Source organism: Neolamprologus multifasciatus, chromosome 19, assembly GCF_963576455.1.
Source record: "Neolamprologus multifasciatus chromosome 19, fNeoMul1.2, whole genome shotgun sequence".
NCBI lineage: Eukaryota > Metazoa > Chordata > Actinopteri > Cichliformes > Cichlidae > Neolamprologus > Neolamprologus multifasciatus.
The window spans coordinates 15,881,833-15,907,373 of record NC_140457.1 but is presented as its reverse complement, the minus strand read 5'-3'; the positions used below and the strand labels follow the sequence as shown (position 1 = coordinate 15,907,373).

The 25,541-nt window shown below is 42.4% G+C and overlaps 1 protein-coding gene across 3 annotated transcripts in view; it reads right to left on the bottom strand.

Moving 5' to 3' along the window:
• Window positions 1–578: 578 nt before the first annotated feature.
• msrab (methionine sulfoxide reductase Ab) overlaps window positions 579–25,541 on the bottom strand; it is a 49,954-nt gene continuing 24,991 nt past the window's right edge. For 2 of the 3 annotated variants that reach the window (XM_085144231.1, XM_085144233.1), the window contains exons 6-7: window positions 9,870–14,774; window positions 579–9,805 (exon numbers count right to left, since the gene is read on the bottom strand). In XM_085144231.1, coding sequence (XP_085000357.1) covers window positions 14,601–14,774 — 174 coding nt within the window. In that variant the 3' untranslated portion in view covers window positions 579–9,805; window positions 9,870–14,600. Of the gene's footprint in view, window positions 9,806–9,863; window positions 14,775–25,541 lie in introns of all 3 variants that reach the window. The other variant, XM_085144232.1, reaches the window with a different exon arrangement.

The window sequence follows — 25,541 nt, the reverse complement described above, 5'->3', positions numbered from 1 at the left end:
TCGCAGCATCTGGCAAACGTTAGGCTTCACCTGAACCCACCGTTTATGCTGTAATCTGAGCAGCGCTCTTACAGATGTGGCTTCAATAGGCAAAGCTGGCTGTGAGTGTGTGTGAGAGCGTGTGATCATATATGAACTCTCACATCTGCGCACTCTCTGGGCTCAGCTCTGCTCGCATGGTTTTAAAAGACAATCGCTCAGTTCAGGATGGGAATCCAAGAAGCCGGAGCAGGCACAGCAGGAATGCCCTTTTCACAGAGTGCACAATAACCACCCAGCCCCAGAGAACACAGTGCCTGGCTTGCCTAGTGAACGCACAACAGTGACAGTGTGCCGTGCACGTGGTCGAGATGAGTCTATGTGCCCTTTTGTTAGTAGTGACTGATGAGCGAAAAAAAAAGGGGGGAAAAAAGAAAGCAAAAACAGACAAGACCTATAAGACAATAATACCACACTCCCTGCACAGCTGGCATATTTTCTGAGAAGCTATTTCCTGTAAAAATTCTGACACGGGAATAATGATGGCTTTGATTGGGCCCCATTTAACGGGAGGCACTTCCTGTTCCTTTGTATTGGTCTCATTGTGAGAAGATGGGGTGGGAGGGGGGTGGAGTGGGCGAGGCAGGGTTTGAGGGAAACAGCTGCTGGAGATGACACAGTCAAGAACATCCCTGTGACCTCCCACCCTTGCACACAACGCACACACATTCGCACATATCACCACCTCTCACATTGGTAGACCTGTAAATGTGGGTGCATGCAGATTTTTCTGCTGGTGACCCAGTTAAATCTCTTTTTAACTTCCACGCTGAATCGAGAGTTATTCAAAGCTGGAACACGACCATGGGACGCTTACTTTCAATTCTCAGGGCAAGCGCCACTCAAAGAGCAACTTTCAGGTCATCGTTAGTAGTTAAAGTTCAAAAGCATGACACTCAGATCAGTCACTGAGCACTGCCATCTGAGGTCTTTAGTCCAGGGGAATATCTAGATTAGCAGATTACTGTGCCTCTATTCAAACAACCCAGGGATAATACCTTTAGCAACCTGTTTACAAGAAACCAGGGCCGAGTGTTTTCATAAAATTATCATATATAAATTGTCACCAATATACCTAAATGCCATTAGTAATCACAGTATAAGACAGATTAATGAGCAGAGAATGAAAAAGAGCACGCTTTCAACAGATAAGAGTTTTTTTAAACTCTTATCTAAAATTAGTTATTAAACTAAGCTGCAGCTTAAATGTCAAAAACAAGTCAGTATCTTTGAAATCTTTGTTGTTAAAAAAAGCTTTCGTTAAATGTTATTTAAAGGTTAGGGTTTGTGATCGTGTCTGTTTGTTTGTACAAAGTGAGGGAAGTCTCACTTGTTATCTGTAAAGGAAGGTCTGTGGTTCTCAAGTTAATTGCTGCAAGCGCAGCTGTACGCTCCACTTCTTCTTCTTCTTCTGGAGAGCCTGACATAACCTTTGGTTTGCCTAGTTTTGAGAATAATTGTGAAATTAGAAAACTTTGCAAGACGTTCTCTGCTCAGAGGTGGAATGCACACACGCGAACGCACACTTAGTCTTTATGCACACACGCTGACGTTTTCTGAGTGAGGTTTTCCATTAGCGTTTTTGCAGAGATCACAGGTTCTTCTGTTTCCTGCCACACTCAGTGTTTCGCCACACAAGCTAACCAGTGTTCATGCACTCTCTGCTGTGCATTGAACATGATCACTGGAAAATCATCAGCACACACACACTCACACACTCACACCTGCCACAAACACAGATGCAAGAGCACAAACACAGTTATGGTTAAGCTTGATTATGCATCTGTGTTTCTCACACTCTCTCTCATACACACACACACGCACACACACACACACACACACACACACACACACACACACACACACACACACACACACACACACACACACACACACTTACCCTTTCCTAATAGATATATAGATAGATGGATAGATATACATATAATGTTGTGTATATAATATGCAAAAGCAAAACAGATTTAAAGAACTCCATTGGTGAAGATAAGCTTGGCAACCTTTTGATAAAGTCATCTGCTCCATTCAGCTACAAACCATATATTTTTAACTAATCAGTTTCCAAAGCTGGATAAAGTGCCCTAATGTCTCATTACATGAGGGCAGTGGAAGTTATCGCACTAAGCGATATAATAGAATTTCCATCATTATTCCTCTCAGCACATTTTACACACCGGTTTAGTTACTGTTAGTCATTACTGCTGCTCTTTGACACCATTCGTGTTCTGAATAGAAAGAAACACTTTGCGCCTCTTTTCAGGGATCTTCTCATATTTGATATAGGTGATCTCATGGCAGGCAGCATTGTCTGATTATGGGAACCCTTACAGTTGAATTTGTGCAAACTGCAAAGGGTGTCCAAGAAGACTCAGTACTGAGGTTTGTTCTTTTTACTTTTCATGTAAATGACACGTTCTTCAGTAACTGAGAGTAATAAACATAAACCTGATGATGAGATTATCTTGAACTGTCAACAATCTATGGGCTGACTTTTAAATCGCTTCAGTTCGCTTCCTTTCCAATTTAGAGGTTGTGCTCACTAATCATAAACTGATTGTTAATAAAGATGGAAATTAACTTCATCATTTTGACCAGTAATGATCATTTTGTAATCTCTATTAAAAATGCTTAAAATATTAAGAGTTGTAGGTATAAATAACATGTAATTTGGTTCAGTTACTCAATTAGTGAGACAAAGAATGATTTTAACAGAAAGAAAAATGTGTTTGTTACATTTACATTTTTGAGTTATTAACTGCTGCATAGTTTTACTTATATACCTTTTATTTATTTTTTATGTACAATTTTATTATTAAAATAATCTCTCTTACTTGTGTTTCTTTATCCCTTTCTTCATTTTCTGTTGGTCTTTTATTCTGTTATAAAGTGAATGAGACCTAAATGTTAAAATGAATATTGAAGGGATGGCTATGATGTTTTGGCTTTTCTGGAAAATAATTTAATCATCTTATTTTTATAGTCTATATTTCTAATTTACATTATATTTCTTTTGTCACCATCATATCTTACTGTTCTTTTTCTTCTTTTCTTAAATCTGCTCTGCCTGCTCTTATCCATTTTTCCAGCTGTGCTGTACCAACAGTCCAGATGTTGAGAGACTGGCTCTCATAACCTCTTCTACTGTCATTCTCCTCACTGTAAGCCAGATCTTATTTGATATTTAAAATGTTAGCTCTTTTTTTAGGGAGGACTTTTGTGTGTGTCTTTTGTCCTTTGTGTGCAATTTTATGATCATGAAGAAATTTGACTTCTGCACAGTATTAATTCTCATTATAAAAACACTACAACAACAAAAAATTCCGTCTTTCAAAAAAACATTTGCATTAGCAATTTTTTTTGTCCTTATTTGCTGTTTTTTCTTCAGTTTTGTTTATTTTTATTTTACGTTTCATTGCTGCATTGATTTGCTAAAACAACATTTAACAGATTAAAAACTAGATATTTTTGACTAAAACTTCACAAAGTGTGTTCATAACAGTTTGCTGTAGTTCTGATACACCTTATAACCAAACAAAAGTACACAATTTATTGTCTGACATTATTCATGACAGGTTTTATTTAGTACAACCTAATAAAGTATCAGTGCCCTTTGACACATCTTTATAGTTCAGGACTACAGCTTGCTACATGTAGTATTTACAATAATTAAGTATAAGCAACATTTTTGGCCAGTAGGTGCAGAAATAATTTTTTTTTTTTTAAAGGCAAGTTTTATAGGATTATATGTGAAAATAAAAAGAGCATTGTAAGGAAAAGACTGATGGAAGTTCAGTGCATTGGACAATGTTACAACCTAGCGTCCTTTACACACACACACCCACACACACACACACACCTCAGACACACAATCGCTCCCTCTCTCTTAGCTTTAAAACAAATGCTAAAACTGTTATCTTCACGTAACACTTTACTGGCTGGGTCAAAGGACACTTAGCCTCTAAAGTTACTATCTCTGCATGTCAATGGCCATTCATCAAAGTGGACCCAATGTCACCTTCCTCACCCCTTGTCCCATAATGCACCTCTCCTCCTCCTCCTCAACACTGTCATCCATGGTTCCTGCAACTGCTCACCCCTCCTTCGTTCCCCCGCTCTAGTGCTTCCTTCAAAGCGCACATTGATCATCAGTGGGTAGACAGTTTAAGAGAGTCGTACTGGTTTCGCTGAGCGAGTGTGTCTGTGCATCGGCAGGGGTCACACTGTGAAATTAGGCTGCATGCCAAGGCTAATTGAACTCAGGGTCACTAACGCGCATCACTGACCGTGTTACTTAGCATATCTACTGATAAGATTGTGTGCATGTGTGTGTGTGCACACGTGGTTGTGTGTATTGCAGGTAATTTAAAGTAAAACAGCAAACAGAACCCAAGGTAGCCATAATAAGGAATGACTACAGTTAAGTGGTTTAAGGTGTCACGGGAAATGACATTCACAGACCTTCAAAGGCATTTTTCACACGTTGCTGTGATAATAACCACAATTGTTTCACTGCTGTTTATAGAACAAGAGGTTTTAAATTGGAAGTAGCTTGCAATTAAACAAACCATGCATACACAAAGTATATACATTCATACGTGTAACTGGACAATAACAATCACAACCAGCGTTTGTTCCCATCTCAAGACTGCTATCAGGAAATTTTCCCCCCTGATGTTTTGGATGTTGTACGCATATAAGAGGCCACAAATGCTCTCTAATTTAATTTTGCATCCTTCTCAAAATAGATGGCCAGCATTAACTGCCCACATGAAGAAACACCAAAAAGTAACTCACACATACATACAAAAGTCTAACTACTGAAAGGTCAAATTAGGTAGCAATTAGGCAAATTGAAATAGCTGCTAAATCCATTTTGCTCTAATTAGAACACTTAGTAGTACCACAATTTGTAATGCATTAGTCCAGTCACCTCTATGTAATTACGACATTTCATTTCACCTGCTGTGACCTGACATCTCCTGAATATCATTAAAAAGCAGCTTTTTCGAGGTTGTGTGAGAATGTAAAAAAAGGCCACAGTTAATAGTTTGCAAACACTTGCACACTAGTTAAAAGGAGACAGTTTAGGTTCTGCTCAACAGTAGTAACTATAGCTACAAGTAAGAGTAAATGGTAAAACATGGTGTACCGGGGGCACAACTGTAAGTTCTGCAGCATTGTTAAAATGGGTTAGATCAGATGTTGTGAGTAAGGTAGCATTTGGTTGTTTTTCTCATGTGTGAGAAGATCAAACTGGAGATAAAAACCTCTATAGTTTAAATTTTATATGCATAACACAATCAAAACATCAGTACATTTTAAAGTTCAAGATTCTACACATGAAAGTCCAGTAAAGTTCACGAGAAGTGCTGCTGTTATAAGTGACAATATGTCTGGAAGTGAAGAAAAGCTGGTAGTTTTGAGTTAGAAAGAGCTCGCCAGACATCTGCAATCTTCTTCTCATAAATCCTAACATTTCTCCGTATGTTCCATATTTTATTGCACGAGTTCGACTGTAACAATCTAATCTCCAGAGAACGAAGTTAACTTTATTTGCATCTGTTCTGCTGAGATGCTGCTTTGATGTTGACCCATGTTATCCTGATGGCTTCTAATCAAATGACCTGATGAAGGGGGTGGTGATGAGTGTGTGTGTGTGTGTGTGTGTGTGTGTTTGTGTGTGTGTGTGTGTGTGTGTCTGCCGTCAGACTGCAGACTGAGACTATCCGCTTTCTCTGCCCATGTGGAGCAAAAGGTCAAGAGTTGCAACAGTTTTAATGATGGCTTGAGTGAATGTGTGCGAGAGGGTGTGAGTGTGTATTGTGCACTAGATTCCTTTGTGCTCATCTTTCCTGAGTTGCGGTTCTCTGTAGCGTGACCTCCGGCCTGGTCACTTGACCTTTCCAGTGTTGACCCGTCCTTGGTCATCCAGCTGTAAAACAGACTGTGCACATCTGCGCTTTGGTTACATCCTGAAGAAGTTCTGTGCTCTTTAAATGAAAAAGCCTCATAAACACATCTGTTTGTTTTCTCACAGTGTGGGTTCCTACGTGGTTTCCTCCTGTGATTGGCCTATTTGCTCACTCTAAATCTGCATGCTAGAATCTTTACTATTATCGTTGTTCTTCCATAGGTTTTTTTCCCCCTAGATTCCTTGCCCCCTCTGCAGAGGAGCAGAGGAACTGCATTTGCGCAGACTGACACAACTTACAGTAAGGCATTTGGGAGCAGGCAAACGAAAGAGGAGCTGCATTTACTTCCTAATATTATTAAGTTTTACATGTTAACCAAATAGATGACGCACTACCTATTATTTAATATTTGTTTTTTCCTTTCCTTTCCTTTCCTTTCCTTTCCTTTCCTTTCCTTTCCTTTCCTCGTGGAGATATGAATAATTGGTATATGATATAAACATTTGGACGGGTCTCGTTTAAATGACTCTCAAATACACACAGGAACAATTTATTAGAAAAAGTGGGGTGTCTGGGATAATTGTCAAACCATTCCAGGAGAGAAGAAACAGAGCGTACAGATTTCCGTAGCAGTTGCATCTGGCTGACGGAGAAACTTTGACACACAAATCTGTCTTCAACAGCCCCAAAATCTCAATCTAAGAGGGCAGTTTCACAAAGTTCGAAGCTTGTGGAATGAATACGGCGTAAGACCTGCGCGACAAGCCACAGCAACAGACTGAAAAAAATAAAATCTCCCCTTTTTCTACCCGCATCTTTCTTTCTTTCTATTTGAACTTGTTGGGTCCCCGATAAAGCACACAGGGCCCCCTTTTCGTCTCCTCCCATCCATCTCTCTTTCTCTCCTTCCTCTATATCTCTCTTTCTCTCTCTCCCCCCTGCTAGGATCCCCACAGCTGCGCGGACCAGGTGCGTTCCGCCCCGACACACACACACGCGCGCGCTGACATACACACACCCTTACACCCGCCAACGGACGCAGCAGGAAATTGCCTAATACCAGTTTAGAATGATGCCACTATGCCAGCTTGACAGGGAGGCTGCAGGATCTGTCACAAGAGAAGGCAACGGAGACCGAGAGAGAAAGCAAGCCCGACTGAGTGAGCAGTATCTCGCACAAAACGAGGAAAACGAAAGAATGAAATAATTCCTTTATTTCCAAATGTTACCTTCTAATATTAAGTCGAGACAGCCGAAAAGACTTTCCGCTGCTCTACCAAACAGTGTCACCTCAAGGGGGTTCATTTCCAATACTTGCATCTCCACTGACAGAGCCAAACATACATCCAGTGACACCCCTCTCCAGGGATCCTAAAGTAAAAGGGACCTCTTTGTGACTGCGCTTATGCGTGGGACAGCGCACGCATGTGTGACTTTACGTGTGGGTGGATGCACATGTGTTTTTATAACAAAAAAAAAAAAGAAAAAAGTACCAGTTATTTTGGTCTGTGGCTCACCACAGCTCACACTCTCCTCTGTCTTGTACTCATCTCACACGGCCTCAACAGAAGAAGGGAAAAAAGTGTGTGACAGACTGAGCCAGTGAACAAGAGAAAGACAGATCAGAAAATACAGATAAGATAAAGAACGAGTTGATGAGGTGGAGGAAAATAAATTTGTCATCAAAAGGTTTGCACACTGCAGGAGATTTTAGAAAAATACCCAAAAATCAGTATGCACCGCTGGCCTAATTCGTATTTGATGGCCTCCATTTGTACTGGTGCTGGTGTGTTTCTTCTCAAAAGTACTGCACTTCTCATAAAATGTCTCACAGAACAAGATCTTGGGAAGGGAGCCAATACATGTTGTTTCATACAACAGTGAAGAAGATTACTTCTTAAGCAAAAAAGCTTATATAGTCCCACCAATCATAATTTCCTAAAACCTAAGCGTCTTCTAGGCTACCATATACGGGTGGCCTGGTGATACAGGGGTTAGTGCTATCGTCTCACAGCAAGAAGGTTCCTGAATTGAACCCCAGCTGGGGCCTTTCTGCATGGAGCTTGCACTTTCTTCCTGTGCCAGTTAGGGCTTCCTCCTACAGTCCGAACACATGCACATCTATTGGCCACGGAGGTGAGGTAAGCAGACAAAGTGCTTTAGGCGTATAAAATGCATGGTTAAATGGCGTGCAGTCTAAAGAAGCAGGTTTAGTCATAGTTTTTTATTTAAAATGTCAGTTTTATTCATCCGTAATTTAGTCATCTAAATTCTTTTTACTCTGCTTTAGTCGACTGCATATCGTGAGATTATATTAGACTAAATCTAGATCTAAACTTGAGTCATTTGAATAAAATATAAAGTGTAACAGTTTACACAGTTTAAAAAGCATTTTACTTTTCTTTAGTTTCCTTACCAGAATAAACAAAGCTCTACCCTTTTCCCGGGGCAGCTCAAATGTGCGCATCTAATCTTACTGGACACTTCCAAACTCGTCCCACGTTTCTACGCAATGAAGTAGTTCTGATTGGATCTCATCTCTGCAGAGATGTTTTTATTCATGCACAATGAGCGTCAGTTCATCTCCTCACACTTTTTGTCCTCATCCATTAGTTTATATTTCCTTATTTCCTTCGTAGACATTGGTTAAAACTAGTCTAAACTAAATGACAATTTTTTGTTGCCCCTGTAAGCATTTTTAGCCTTGGACTAGGCTAAGTCCACTTCTCGTATCTGAGGCTGCTACACAATGTTTTTGGAGCATGGTTACAGTCAGGTCTTAGGGATCGAAAATAAAAACATGTGTATGTTAAATTGTGGCATACATATTATGCTATTAATTGATTAAAATCTGATTATCTTCAATAAGAACCACACACCAACTGTGTAATAGTCTACTATAGACTATTACACAGTACTCGGATCATCATGAACAATCAAGAAGATTTGGAGAAAAAAAAAGCAATAAAAAAACAACAAAAATCAGTAGCACAAGTCTCTAATCATCCCACTGACCCAGTCCAATTTAATAGCAAATTATAGGACAACATTTGATCAGCTGACACGATGGGACATTATGGCTGCATCTAAAGTAACAACCCTGATGGTGTCTCACTGATAAATGCGCATTAAGTTGCATACATTTAACCTTTTTTGCCTTTGCTTTTTTTGTCAGTCTTTGTAAAAACTCTTACGGGTGAAGCAGCTTTGCTACTTTTAATATTCAGTTAAATGAGGAAAATGCAAAGCCATTAATAGTCTAATATGTCATAGTTACTTATCATGTATATGCTGAACGTTCTGAGGTATTGATATATATATTTTTCTCCCACAGAGGTCTATAAATAGGAAATGATGCACATGGTGCATGTTACTATGTATATGTCAGAGGTCAGTGTGATCAGAGACAAATGTGCAGTGAAAAGCACAAGAGCAATGTGGCTAACGAAAACCCTTTGCATTTTATTGTATTGGAAACTTAGACAGGCCACCAAACTCATATATTGACACATACACAATTGCACACCCTGACACCTCAATGTGGCCACATTCTCACCTCAAACCTTTCCATTCACTGACTGACAGGCCAGCGTTTCCACCAGCGGATGTTTTTTGAGGCCAGTATTTCTTTGAAAAGACACAGAGGGCCTCAGCCACACAGGAGAAAATTACGTCTTCAGTAGGATACCAAGAGTCTTCGTGCCTCACTGCTGAACCCTTTCTCTTTCATACACCATGGAGGTTATAATTTTCTTTTTGCGTGCAACAACTGAAATGTTTCACAGAATGACATAATTCTGTGTTGGAACCTGTTGGAGGTAAATTTCTATACAAAAAAACTAAACATAGACGCACACACACACACACACACACACACACACACACACACACACACACACACACACACACACACACACACACACACATATGCACACACTCCAACAGGAAGAGTGTGGGTGTTTGGGAGCAGCTGCATGGAGTGGCATCAGACCCAGCTTCCTCCTGGTGCAGCGAGCACCATCTCTCCTCCCTTTTCTTTTTCTCTCCCACCATCTACTCATTTCCTACACATTTATTTCTAATCTTCCTTTGTTGTCGCCACTTCCTAGACAGAAACATATATTTAGTTGCAAATAGGCAACATCATCATGCCACCATCTTTATGATGAGTCTCATCAGGAAACTGAACCCAAGATTCAATCTGCACCGTTGACAGAAATTAGTTGGCTGTGGCAAGCACACGGAAAACAGTTTACGCATGTTGCAATGCAAAGACTGTGTGTGTGTGTGTGTGTGTCCTGTTTCTGCCCTCTTTCCTTAGAATGGTTACACATCAGCACATTGCCACCTGAAAGCCCAAACGTTACTCAATACTTTCCTGCACTGAGCTCTAATTGAGAGCTTGCTAGCAATTTTAAGAGTTTACTTAACTTGCGCACCTGCGCGATGTGAAGCTGCAATGACTCAAGCAGTTGATGGACAGAGCAGATAACGCTATAAACACACACACACACACACACACACACACACACACACACACACTACATAAAAGAGAGATGGTTTGGAAATTTATCTGTTATATGGGCACCCCAGCTGCAAAATGTCAATCTTTTGATTGTTACACAATCATCTCTGTAGTGGCTTGATTATAAAAATGACATGATAAACAGGATGCATTGCATGTGTCAGAGAAATGCTCAGCAGTGTTTGAATCAAGGCCAGTGGAATCTTCTTCTAACACAAAGAGGCACAGGTGCAAGAGCCTAAGCATCTTGGTGTTTCAATTTTCTTTTCACTTTTCTCTCTTCTTGCTCCATACTGCTATTACTCAGTCCAATTCCAGCCATTACTCCTACATCTTTCTGCTTTCTTTTAAGAGCTCCTCTCAACCATTTTCTGTCAGCAGCACACTCCCAGTACGTGATAACTGTGCTGAAGACACTCAGCAGTTATTTCTGTGTTTCCTGTGTGTCATGTGGTGGTAGCTTGAGCTAGCTAGCATGGCTGACAACACACAGGCTCCCAGGTGCAGAGTGTCACGGAGTGGGCTGTCAGCCAGAAAGCCTGTGGGCCACTTAGCAGCCAACAGGGCCCTGCAGCACGTGCTGGCCTCCACCCCCCCCAGTGCTATTCCCAGTGGCAAAGAAGAACAAAGTTATAACATTCTGTCTTTTTTGGGAAAACACATGTGTATGTGAACATGTGTGAGCCTGCGTTTCTGCTGCACCAAAGTAACCTGTTTGAGAGTACATTTTTTAAACACAACATCACTGCTTTGTCACTGACTGGCATGCTGTAGTTGATCTGCCGTATTTGGTAATATGCTCGTGTTTCTCCCTCAGAGTTAAAGGGTCAGGCTGCACTAACAGAGCCGACCTCGAGTGAAACCGGCATGCAGGGGCACCAGGGTTTGCCCTCTTCCCCCAGCTCGCCCCCAGGCCACAGATGCATCGACCCAGACAAGGCTGCACTTCTCTGGGCAGCACAGAGAGACTGCTGTGCTCTGGTTCCTGGAGCCCTGATGCTCTGATTGAGACCCTGCGCCCATGCAGGAACCAGAGGGAGGGGAAGAGAGAGCAACAGAGGGGATGCAAACACATCTGGCATCTGCAAAACCCGCACACAACTTCTCATATCATCACGGAGTAATGTACAGGCCCTATAGAAAAGCAAAGCGCTCCCGTCCCTTCGCTATCACACGTGCGGAAGACGATACGCACCCCCACACAACCAAATGGTTGCCTCGCTCTAAATTCTCATAATTATGTGAGGAGCAGGACAAGAAGGCACAACAATCCTCCAGCTGGTAGGACAGCACCAGTATACACCGCTCTGTGCTATTGTTCTTTATATATAGCTCTCCAAGAAAAGCTGTGTTGGTGTCTAAAACAATAGATTATGTCACCACATGGTATCTAAAACAGGAAATGGTATAAAACAATGCTCTCTCCAATGGTGTATGCACATAGGGTATGGTATATAAATAAAGTTAGCTCGATTGAAGCTCTTAAAGGGAAGATACATGAAAAGCTATGAAAGGAGGACACCTTAGAGAGCATATCAGAGTGCAAGAATTTGTGTGGGTGCACGTCTCTGCAAGGTGTCTTTTTGGTGTGTTCGCTTCTTTTGCGTGGGCGCTGCCTTTTGCATTAGGCGGCAGTACAGGACGGAGTTCGAGGTAGCGGTTGGGACTTGTGTTTGTGAGGGTTGTGTGTACACGTGTGGGTAAGAGTGCAGAGTACCTCTCATAAACAACCAGCACCAGCTTCAGCCCACTGTTCCACAGTGCTACAGGTCTTTGCAAAAGCTTTCTTCAAATCATCTGGCAACGATTTTCATGAGCACAGTTGTTTAAAAACGGATGGGAAATACACAAAAAAGAATGCTTGTGACAGAAAAAAAGAATATATCAAATGCGTGATGCTGGTATGGATGTGAGCTGCCCCCTCTCTTGGAGTATAGGCCAGTGAGAGGCAAAGCAGCACGCTGGAGCGGTGAGCCCTTTGTGGCCAGCTGTGGGGCCATTAAAGGCCCATCTGCAGACAATAGGCTCTGTCTGAAGGGCGCACACAGCCTGGTTCCTGTCCTGTTCTGCCTCACTGTGTTTGTGTATGGATGCGTACATGAGAGTACCAAGCATTTCCAAGCCCCATTTTAATCTATTACAAAGGAATACAGAGAAAACACATTTACTCACGCAGCTACACTCTAAATGGCACTCGTTTTTACATGTCTGTGTTAAAGCCGGTAATTTTCCACACAAAAATCTCTCCCTACGTATTATCAACTCATAACCTGAGTTAGTGATAACGGCGTCTCTGCTTTGTGGGAGAATCATACTGTGGCTCACTTAGGCATCTCTTGTTTCAGTCAGAAATCATCACAGATGGCGGAAAACCTGATGTCACAGCGCGATTAAGGCTTTAATGCCACCCTCTTCGTCAAAGACGGGGGAAATGAAGATCGCTTCATTAAAAGGTTATCTCCTCTCACACACTTGAGACGCAAAGCAGAATGCAAAAATATAAGCAGGCACTGGAAAACAGCAAGCTGGCCCAACCACACACCGCTCAGCGCGGTTCGATCAAGCAAGCCACAGCTTCACATGCCTCGACACACACGCACACACATACAGAGCTGCTGCATGCAGACACATGCAAAAATATCTGTCCCAATACTAAAATAGGCCCACAGAGGTTGCACCTGCACCTGTGCCCTGGTCCACACCTACACACAGGTGTCAGGATGTGACACATACACACAGACAGAGAGAGATAGCAGAGAGGGAGGGGGAAGAACAAGAGCGGGGTGAATCACACTACTGCGGTCGACCAGAAAGCTTTTTCTAGATATCATCTCTGTATTTTGGAGTGTAACCATGTGTGTGATTTTCATTTTTAAACAGACTTTCATGTTGATGTGTTTAATTATAAAAAAACACACAAGAAATTCTGCACACAAGGCAGAATCGGAAATTCAATTCTTTTAAGTATGTCAAATAATGAGCCTTTCATTCCTAATTATGGGCTACGTAGCGTAGAGTGAAAGTTTAAGCAAACCGTGTATCATATTGAATGCACGGGTATTCAAGTGTGTCATTGTGTGATTCAGAATGAATGGCCTTTGAATGTGCATCTGTTTATCACAGTGAGTCACCCATTTGTCCCCCCCGGTGGTACGTCCCTTCTCAAATGGGGCTGAAAAGGGGACAAAATACTTTACGCAGTGGTTTTTCTTTATTTTATAAATATAGATATCTGTGTGTATATATATACAGAGCTTTGTGGGCAGACATATGCATAAATTAACACATACTGACACATATATACACAAACACCTGCACACTAAACATAAGGTAGGAGGAGAAACATTTTTATTTCCAGTGTAATAATAAGAAAGGCAATAAGCAATAAGAAAATAAAATGCGGTGTTTAGAAAAGTTAAAAACTAAAGAAAAACAGCATTAAAATCAAGCTGGTATTGGTGTCTTTGCCTGCTAAGAAGTATAAGAAACTTCGCTTTGTCACAGTGCCGTGGCAGTGTTGGAGGTGAGACGGATTACACGGATCAGGCTAGATCCGTGTAATCCGTCTCTTGACATCTTCCAGTTTACCAAGACAATGTTTAGACACCTTTCCTTTGCAATATCATCCCACATTATATGTATATTATACATAACGTATGGATTTCTTTTGTGAAATCTCGCCACCCTCTGGAAGCTGTTAGTTACTGCAGTCAAAAAGAGCACTGCAATACAAAATTCAATCATGTTTCAATTTAATTTTTATGCAGCTTTTAAACATTTATTTTATGTCATTGCTGTCCAGATTTTTCAAGGTTTTTTTGTTTTGTTTTGTTTTATTTAAAAAATCTCTCAAAAATGTTTTAAACATGTATGTATTCTCAATAGCTGGCAGGCAGCCAGGAATTACTGAAGCTTATAACAGATATGAGGCTCAGTAATGATGTTGACTAATGTGTTATTATCTTACAAATAAAGACAGATGCATTGTAGATACAGTCCATTTATAAGAAAAAGAAAATAAATTAGATGCATGGACTGCGAACAATGAAATTAGTGCCTATAAGCATATTCTGCGAGCTAAGTATTTTCCCTCTCTCACCACACGTGGCTCACAGTTCATCCTTTCTGGCGCCGATGGGACAGGAAATCCCCGTGCCTTTGAGGCCACAGTAGCCTTTAGGTACCTTCTTCAGGTACTGCTGGTGATAGTCCTCAGCGTAGTAAAACTGCTGCCCAACCAGAATCTCAGTTGTAATGGGACCATATCCTTTTTTCTCCAGCTCCTAGAGACAAAACACAAACATTCACCACTTTAGTTAAAACTGAAGCACCTGTTCATAGTGTACACTGTTTGTTATTCAGCTGATGCTCAGCACAGTGATGCCATTGACTGAGGTTAGTCATTGTCATTACGTCGTGGATTTGTATTCTCCACGCTGCTTTCATTACCACACTCATGAAATATATTCAGCATTGCTTTCTCCAACTCCCTTAGCTTCCTCAAATGAAAACACCTCTTAAATGTTTTTTTTTTCAAATTCTGTAGTGTATTGCATGTGAACTTCCAATACATCTCCCTCATACAGTAAAGAGTTTCTGCTCCTCAACTAGAAAGCAGGGTGATTGAGTGACAGAAGAAAGGAACATCTTTTGTTTTGTAGTGCAGCGTGCTTCTGTGGCTCTCTCTGTGGGACAAAGCATCAAAGAGTATCCGCTCTCTTTGAGGCCTCTTTAAGACATTTTCACACTTAGCCTTTTCTAAACACCTTGAGAGAAGGCTTCAAACCCACTAAAGCAGCATGCTCGTTCACATAGACACTCATAACGCCTTGAAAAACACCTCTGACAGATATATCAAAGGTTTACCTGCTGTGCTGAGTGGTTTTCTCTATCTAATAATACAAGCACTCAGGCCTCTCTAGATCAGTGCTCCTGAGAGCTGACAAACAACAAGTCTGAGCTGCACTGGGACTGTCTGTGGGCAACAAGTAGCTTGTGTGTACAACAGATTGCTACACCTCAGAGAGAGCAGTTTGCAGCACTAAGGTCCTTTGCTTTGTGGGGGCATCAGATGGGCTCAGAAAGTATAACAAAACAAGAGCTGAATGTGCTCAAGAAGGATGAGCATGTTCTTACCTTCTGCATGTAACCACAGTCATTAAGTATGTTGTTTATAAGACATATCTGATAAGAGTGTTGTGTAAAAGGTTGTGATTGTACAAACCTCAAAGATCTATCCCTAAACTTTGCAGTCCTTCTGAGCAGGTTTTGGCTCATCACTTTGGTTTTATGGATTTAACATTATTGCTCTTCTGCTCTCTTTTTCTTTTCATTTTTATTAACCAGCACCGCCAGGTTGGAGTTAATTAATCCATATTTTGTTTGCTGAAAATTGATTAGTGCCTGTTAAGTTGACATTTTTATACACTCGCTGGCCACTTTAGGGTTAGGGATAGGGTACATATTGCCAGCACTAGGCTGGATCCCTTTTTCCTTAATTCTTCACGCCAATGGAAACATAATCAGGGATTTTGCTCCATATTGACTGCAGTCATAAACGGATGTACATGGTTAGCAACCATGTACGAATGGTCCTAAGGGACCTAAAGTGTGCCACGAAACACCATTAAACCTCCACCAGCGGTATGGATCTGTGTTTTCAGGAATTTATGGCAAATTTTAATGTCTCAGCAGAAATCGAGACTCATCAGACCAGGCAGCATTTTCCAATTTTCTATGTTGTCAGATTTTGTGAATTGTAGCCTCACGTTACTGTTCTAAGCTGACAGAAGTGGTCTGCATACCTTGGTTGTGTCAAGTTGTTATAGTGTTACTGTTGCCTTCCTGTCAGCTCGAAGAAATCTGGCCATTCACCTTTGACCTCATTTGCATCAACAAGGCATTGTCATTCAGAGAACTGCTGCTAAACCCAAGGGACGGCTGTGCAGCTTAAACCGCCTTTCTTCCCATTCTGATATTCAGTTTTATCTTCAGCACATCATCTTGACCATGTATATATGCCTAAATACATACAGTTGCTGTCATGTGATTGGCTGATTAGATATTTGTATTAACAAACACTTGAATAGCTCCATCCAATGAAGTAGACAGTGAGTATACTTAGTAAAAAACCCACATGACCAGATCTTGCTTGTTAAATCAGTCAGTCCATCATCAAAACTGTTACAATTTCTTTGATTAAATTACTAATTATAACTGAGCCGATGAGTCTGTTGGAAAAGAGAAACAATAAAAACTCACACTGAAGCAGCGGTATGCTGTTTTTCACTGCCTAGAGCTATTTAGCTGTGAGAGTTCAACAAGCTAACCTCATACCTTTGGTCATCAGTAATTGTGTGATGAGAGAGGGAGACAATATCAGAAAAAAGATCATTTCTAACTGAGACTAATGTCAGTGAAAAGCAGCAGGGTAGTGTGTGATGTTGCCCACATGGAGGCAGTGTGGTACTAACCGTGCGTGCTCCGGTTTGCTGGAGGTGATGCAGTGGAGTCAGTAAATCAAAGCTCTGCACCCCACAGAGAGGCTGAGGCAGCAGCTGACCTCTAACTCCTCAGTGGTTGCCGCTACAATGTGAGGGCTCTAATCTCCCTGCAGGAAGGACCCAGTGTCCACAATCCAAACTACAACACAATGCAGTCCTTAACACAGAGCCCGAGCCTCACGAGCACAGACGTATTTACCTTTTAAAAAGGCAAACTGTGAGCAGTCTGCTTAAGAAGAACCAATTTTCCTGCTTGTATCCACCAGCACTGTGGTTAGCCAGCCGGCACAAGCAAAGAGCTTTGTACATCATGGCCTAATTAATCAGCCATCACCACCAAACCACAGTAGCAGAGAACCCTCCGGGGCAGAGGATGCTCCGTGTGAAGGGAGCGCCACGTCCAAGGAAAGGTCTGCTATTCTGAGTATACATACACCTCCACCCTGACACCCCCACACCACTCCCTCGCTCTCCATCCAGCCTTGTACAGCAGTCACAACACGGCGGCCATTTTAGATCTATAAATCAAAATGCATGGCGTCATGCCACTGTGTATAACCTTATGTGGCTTTGCTTTCTCTCTCTCTCACTGCAGCAGCGGCAGCAGCAGCAAAGGCACGGAAGGAAGAATATGGAGGGTAGGAAAGGATGTAAAGATGAGGGGGAGAAAATTCTAGATAGGAAAAAGTTGATGACGTTCAAGTGATGGTTACCGAGAGACAGGCAGAAGCGTGTTTGTATGTGCAAATATGTATGAGTGTGAGACGGCTGATGCAAAAGGTGTGTGTGCTATTAGTCAATTTGTGGAGTTACATATCTTGTCACAAATCCACATCATGGGGACCCGGTCCCCAAAAAGCGAATCCTTTTAGGGTTAATATGTTTTTATTTAGCAAAGATCATAGTTAGCATTGCGGCTAGTCGTGGCTTGCTGGATTAAATCTGAAGCTAATGAACGCAAGTCAATGCAATGTCCTCTTAAGTGACAAAAACATGTTTGTGTGTGTGTCCAGGGCTGAGCTCACTCAGCCCAGTCAGCCCTTCCTTTCTTCACGCCTGTCGGAAAGACTCCCATGTCAAAGACATGGCTGAATGGGTGCATGTCTGTTTCTCTCTCTCTCTCTCTGCATCTCCCTCCATTGCCGATTCTCTCGCTCTTTCTCCCATGTGAGCACAGAGGACTTTGCTTCGTGCTACCAAGTCCTCCCTGTTCGCCATCCAAGCGAGAGAGCCCCTCGCACCATCGCCATCGCTAGAGAGGCGGCCCCGGGACACAAATAGGACGTGACACCCCGAGAGAGGGTTGAGGTGGAGGAGGAAAAATGTACTCTCTCCCTCTCTCTCTTCCTTACCCCACTGCCTTGTCTCTCTGTGTTGTCTTCCCTCGGAAGGCCTACGGCTGCAGAGTGGTGGGGAAGAGACAGGCACTGACATAGAGTTTGTGACACTCAGTGACTCATGGTGAAGACATTTGAAAGAGGGATATGACCTCAATTCGGTGATTTATGTAATCATGCCTTAGTCCGCTATACTTTCACCGGTGTGTCACTGCTGCTATTTGGGTCTCTCCATTTTTCTTTTGAGCTCTCACCTCCGTCTTGGTCGCTAATTCCAATTAGCTTTATTGCCATTATCATAATTAAGTACAGTGTTGCCATAAATTTCAGTATATTTACAATGTAAATCTGATAGTTTAACTGTGGATGAAAAAGTACTGAGACCTTAAGCAAAATTGCAGCCCTGCAGAAAACACTCATCGTATGGGTTAATTATTCATCGTGCTTTGCCTGTCTGTGTTGATGACTTACTGTGTAAGCAGACTTTAAAGTTGCGTAATTAGGCGAGTTTTGACTCTTTTACGAAGCGTTGGGTAGTATATATTCTATAATACTGAATTAATGTTTTACTGTGTTTAAATGTACTGAATGTAACGGCTAAAAGGCAAAAGAAGTAGAAATGTAAAGAAGCATAAAATGTTAATACTCGAGCAAAGCAGTTGTTCGCATGTATGCGCAAAGACAAGATAAGATTCGCGCGTTCCTACCCGCTATCCATCTCCTTTTGCTCAGATCTAAAAGCCAGCACAGCACTGACTGCAGCTGCAAACCTGAACTCTGGAGCACAAAAAGCTCTTCAACATCTTAAAAATGTAAATACACTCTGAGTACCACGGACGGCAAACCTGCTCTGTGGCGAAATGCCGGGCTGCGGCTCTGCCTGCAAATACACGAAAAAGCCCGACGTGATATTCATGCTCCAGTCCACGGCACCATGCTTGCCCTCAGTGACCTCGGGGAGAGAGGCAGAGTGGGAGTGATGGAAGGACTCCAAGGGAAATACAAAAAGAGAAATAAATGGAGCAAAAGAGCGACTTGGAGACGGTGAAGAAATGGAGTGAAGACCAGTGACCAGAGTGTGGTCATACACAATAACAGAAAAAAAAGGATATTGTATTGTTCATGTGAGGTTTTGTGAAATGCAATGAGTGTAAAACTCATCATGCACATCGCTGCATCTGTATGTGTGCAACTGTGATTTTTCTTTTTTTTTTTGCCTGCTCTGCTCATCTCTCTTTCCCTCTGTCATCATGGGTCAGGCATCCATTTTAGCTGGGCTTCTTAAGCGAGGGCTCCTACATTTTGTGAGCAGAAAAAAAGCACTCCTACATTTCGAGCGGGAGAGAGAGGATGCACGCTCTTCAGTCTCGGAGCAAGGTGGTGCACGCTCCTGCATTTTTTTTCTTTTTCCCAGGGCAGACAACAAGTAGCTCGCTATCAGAAGACCCCAAATGCAGAAGATCAGCTCGACGTTCCCGTGAAAAGCGATCGCCTTTGAACATCACAGCTGCAAGGCGATCGGCAACATCTCACTCGCAGGCGGCGACTTAAAAAAAAGAAGTTGCCTGCGAACAATATTCCACTAAAATGTTTCTACTTATTAATTCATCTAAGCCGATAATGCTGTTTTAATATTGATCAGTTCGGCGCGCGGCTAAATTTAAACAAATTTAAAAAAAAAAAAGTGCAGCACAGACTGGGTTGAGAACGCTAGAGCCGGGGAATCACTGGAAGGGTAAATCTCACTTTCTGACGACTTTCCAAAATGCAGAACATGAGCTTGTGCGACGAGAAGCGTGATTCTGAAACCTGCTGATGTTGTGCCCTGTTTTAACAGCCCTCGGGCTTCTCCTCAAGACTTCTAGCCTCAAATGATCTCCTCCTTTTTTTTTTTCCAGCCATCATCCGAACCCCTGCGCACCACCCCTACACCCTCCACCTCCCCACCCATTTCAAGCTCATTAAGTTAGGATGCTTTATCAGAGGGCACACTCACCCCTCCAAGGCCCTGCACACATGCATGTGCGCATACACACGCACGCAGTATTCAAGCTGGCTTGATAAAACCTATTGTTCATACATGCACACACACACACACACACACACACACACACACACACACACACACACACGTGTATATATATATAGAACCCCCCGTTCATCCATTTTCTCTCCCCTAACCCATCTCTAAGCCACCCCCACCCCCCGACTCTCCTAATCAACTCTTCCCATCCCTTCTCTCTCACCCTCCACTCACCCCCACGCCCCTCACCCCAGCTCAAGGGAGACACATTTTAGCAGAGAGGGAGGGATAGAAAGAAAAAGAGATGGGGAAAAAAAAAGAGGGATGGGGGAGACAGAGGGAGAGAAAGTGATGCACTCCTCCTCTCTGCTCTGCTGCCACAGCAGCTTGGCTACAGAAGCCTTTGATGTTCTGCAAATTTCAAATTTCATTATAGAGAACCCCCTTCTCCTCCCCTCGCCTCCTCTCCCTCACCCACCCCTCCCCCCCTCCCTCTCTGCTCTCGCGCTTAAACAAGCTTTTCTGCCTCACTCTCCCAAGCCTCCATGCACCCACCCCCCCCCCCCCCCCCCCCCCCAATGCTGAAGTTAAGAAACTGAAAGCCCTGCAGAAGAGACTCTTCGTATGGGTTAATTATTCATTGGGCTGTGCCTGTATGTGCCAAATGTATGTCTGTGTGCGTCTGTACGTACACGCGAGTGTGGGTGAGTCATGTGCTGGCAGTGGGGTGGAATAAGGATTTTGTGATGCCTTATCTCTGGTTGTCTTAGATCGCCTCCACCCACTCTCTCTTGTCACTCTTCTTGAACATGCATTCACTTCTCCTGATGCTCTCTCCCAGACAGCGTTGGGCTTTCAGGATAAAACACACACTCACATACAACCTCACAAGCACACACACACACACAGCAAGCTCTTCCTCCGTAGAGATGCTGTTTTCAAGCCAGACGTTCTTGAGACTCAGCATCAATGTGGCGAGGCAACCATTTCAGGGCAGGAAGCTGCCATTTTGGTTCAGAGTGTGTCAGCTGCTTTGGGAAGATACGTATCCCAGTGGTCCCAGTGGCCCTCAGATGGAACTGGGGTGCCACTGAAGTGGCTGACAGATTGGTGGAGTCAGCAGCGTTCCAAAGAGTCGGGGAGATTGAGTGAATACCGTTTCTATTCTAGAAGTTTGCAAATGTGAGTGTGTGTGTTTCGAAGGGTCTTCTGTGGACTGGATTATTTATTCTCAGCCCTTCTCAGGCAGGTGACGGTATAATGGTCACTATAACAGCCTTTTCTGTGCTGTGATACAAACTCAGTTTGTTTGTTTAACATTCATCTACTTGTAAATAATTACACTTAATTTTTCTGGCTATTTTCTTTCTTTAAAAAAAAGAAAAACATCTCATCTTGTCTTAAAAAATCTCAAATTCATAATAGAAAATCATTAAATAATATTACAATAACATTTTGATATTGTAACTTTAATCAAGTGCCTCTATATTCAAATCATGCAATGACATATTTAAGGGTGATATTGATATTCTTTGAATGAGTACAAAACTTCTCTAGTCTAGAGCTGCCTGGAAAAGCTGACCCTAATCTGCTGACCTGCTGAGGATCATACATCGATCAGGCATAACATTGTGACCACTGACAGGTGGTCATGGGGTCTGTTACTGTGTGGGATACATTAGGGAGCAAGTGAACATTTTGTCCTCAACGTTGTTTTAGAAGCAGGAAAAATAAGGATTTGAGTTGGACCAGGGCCAAATGGGGCCAAACTGTGATGGCTAGACCAATGGATCAATAGAAGCTATGGAAGAAGGTAGCCTGGTCTGGGGTATCACATAGATGATGGGTTAAGTGCGCGTCACTCATCTGGGAAACACCAGGATGCACTAGGGGAAGAAGGCAAGCCGGTGAAGGCAGTGTGATGCTTGGGCAATGTTCTTCTGGGAAACTTGACACGTACCACCTATCTAAGCATTGTTGTACACCATGTACACCTTAATGGAGAACAATGGTTATAGGAGAACAACAACAAGTTTGAGGCGTTGACTTGACTTCCAAATTTCCCAGATCTCAACTGATCAAGCATTTGTGGGATGTGCTGGACAAACAAACCCAACATCTCGCATCTTACAGGACTTAAAAGGATCTGCAAGATAAAATAGCACACCTTCGACCTTCAAGGGTCTAGTGTAGTCCACGCTTCGACAGGTCAGGGCTGTTTAGGCAACAACACAATATTAGGCACGTGATCATAATGTTATGCCTTTTCGGTGTACAAAATAATGTTTAAAATGACTGAAAGTTCTACAGGAGATTCAGGATGGCTGAATTATTTCAAAGTGGAGGGGCAATAAAAGATGATATAATTTCCCTGCTCATAGTTGGTAACAAATGAATGAATGAATAATGTAATGACATGTGAAAGTTTCAAATATACAGACATAACATGTCCTTTAAGTAGCAAGTTACCATTTAAAACGAATGTTTTGTGTTCAGTAAGGATAAGGAAACACAACAGCTGGACAATAATGCAAAAATTTAGCATGGCTGCTATCCTCGCTAATAAAAAAAGATAAAGAGATGTTTAACAATGAACTTTAGGAGAAAAAAAAACGCCAAAGCAACCTTTTATATCTGCCTGATTTCGTTCATCTAAAGTCTTAGTCGTATGTGACCGAAGTTATTATGACTGTGTACCATCAATGTTTGAAATGATCACATCAAAGACGGGGACCAGATCTGAGACTACTCAGTCAGTTGCCATCTTCAAAGCAACTTTGGTGTGTCAAGATGGCGATAAAACAGGGACAAAACGGCAATAAGAGGCAGTCGGCGTGCTGTTGATTTTTCCTTTGAATTGGGTCACGTTGGCACTTACATGCAATGTGTTTGCAATAAAACAGAGATTAACTGTGATAAATCACAAATCTGTGGATGTTTGTTGCCGTCCATATCAGATGTTTAGTAAAGAAAAGAGTCCCTGTATGAAGGAGTGTGAATGGGTGATTGAGCCATGTTGTGTAAAGCGCTGTGAGTACTTACAGTAGACAAGCGCTATATAAGATCCACGTGTTAATGAGGATATTGTTACTGTACCAAATGCGTGCATCGGTCTGGGTTTTCTTCTTTCAGGTTCTCCCTTTAGAGGTTGCCTCCATCTCACACTATCCCTTTCCTCCTCTCTGGCAGCTTCTGTATTTAACATGCCCAATATATCCACTATCCCTCCTCTGCACATGCCCAAACAATCTCAGCCTTGCTTCTCTAACTTTCTCTCCAAACTGTCAACCTCAGCTAAGCTCTGATGGACTCATTTTTAATCTTGTCTGGTCAGTCCCAAAAAAATCTCTGCTGTCTTCAGCTCCTCCTCTGGTCTTTTTCTCAGTTCCACCATCTCCAAACAATACATCCTTTCCTTTCACTCATGCTGCTGTCCTTCTGTGACAAGTTACCCTGACACTCATCTCCTCCTTCAACGCTGCCTACATCCTCTTCTTCACCTCTCTTGTGCCCTTTCCTTTGCTCTGGATGGTTGATCCCAGGTATTCAAACTAATATACCTTCACTACCTGCAGCTTCACTGTCACACCTGTCTCCCTCTCATTCACACGCATGTATTGTGCCTTGTTTCTACAGACTTTCACTCCTCTTGTCTCCAGAGCATGCCTCCACCTCTCTTTCACCTGCTTCTTACTCTCATGTACAGATCATCCTTCTCTCTCAGGGTCCGAACACAACTTCCATATCTCTGCTTTCTTTGTCTTCAGCCAACAATAGATCAGTTTCCACCAGCACCTTGTTGGCAAACAGCACCGGAGGAGGTCATTTTTAACTCGGGCCCCAACCGATCTGGTATGGAAATCTCATTCTTGATGTTTTTGTTTGATTTTAGAAAGATTTTACACCATCATGATGCTACCTTTGACATATATTTGAGTTTGGGATAGACGGGGAGCATTGATAAATGGGATAAAGGCAACAGAACCCTGAAAAAAAAAGCCATGGAGAGATGATTGAATTATGTCCTGACGTCTGTGTAGAAATGTCTGAAACACTGGAACCGGCTCTGCTCACTGTAAAAAGGAAAGCAAGATGTATCCTTGTATGTGCCTTGCATACAAGGATACTCCCCCTCCCCTCCCTCCATCGCTCCATTAAGTTCAGTTCAGTTCTGCTCTGCTTCATAAAATCCCAGTATTACTGTGGAGCAGGAATATGTGGCTCGGCTCTTCTAAACACTCAGAGCGGCGACCCGAATAAAGAGCGACAGGACAGAGCCAAAGTTTTAGCACTGTGCTCACAGCTTTGAGCCATCCAGTCATGCCAATTACACACTCATCCTGATAACATCTCCCCCGTCTTTCCAAATAAATAAACACTTCTAGCGGCAATTATCACACACACATATCAGCCACAAAATAAGACATGCTTTTGGTGTAAAAAGCATAATTTACAGTTAATTGCCACAAACCTTAGTCACTCAGGTTTGTGTGTTTCATTATTTGAAGGAGCAGATGCTGATCTGTCTGCCTTTATAAATTTAATAGCAATTAGTTGCAGGCCTTTCTCCAATCTGTTCGAGACTGACTCTTGCCAGTTAAGGTTGAAATGAGACAGACTGTCTCCTACCAGGTGAACTGTGCAGTCCTTGCAACTACAAGCATCCAGAGGTTGAGGGTGCCGCACGCTCAAATTCCAGGTGAAAATGGGTCATAGAAACTACTTACTATTGGTCCCAGGTAACAAGAAAATTCAATGTAAGCACTTCGCAACTACTGATTATTCCGGGTCTCCTAAAAGTTTTCACTTTCACTTGCATTTGAGGCCCTACAGCGAACTGGGTGAACTCCAAAGAGCTGCCAAACAGATCACAGGTACGATTGTTTGGTCAAATGCCGTTTCTAAGTTCAAAGATGAACTTTTAAACTCAAAACATACACATGTAATTTCCTCCTGTCTCTTCCTATGCAGATGGTAATGCATGTGTGCCATCTGTGCATTTCTCTCCCTGTTTCTTTGTTGACTGTTACAGGCCTCATCCATTTACCCCATGCTCTTTAGCTTTTTTAAAAAATACTTCAAGGGTGTATCTTGGTGGTATGTGTGCTTGTGTGCGTGTGGGTGTGATGAGGTCGTGGTCAGTTGACAGCCAAAGGGCAGGGTCATCGTCAGTTGATAACCTGTCAG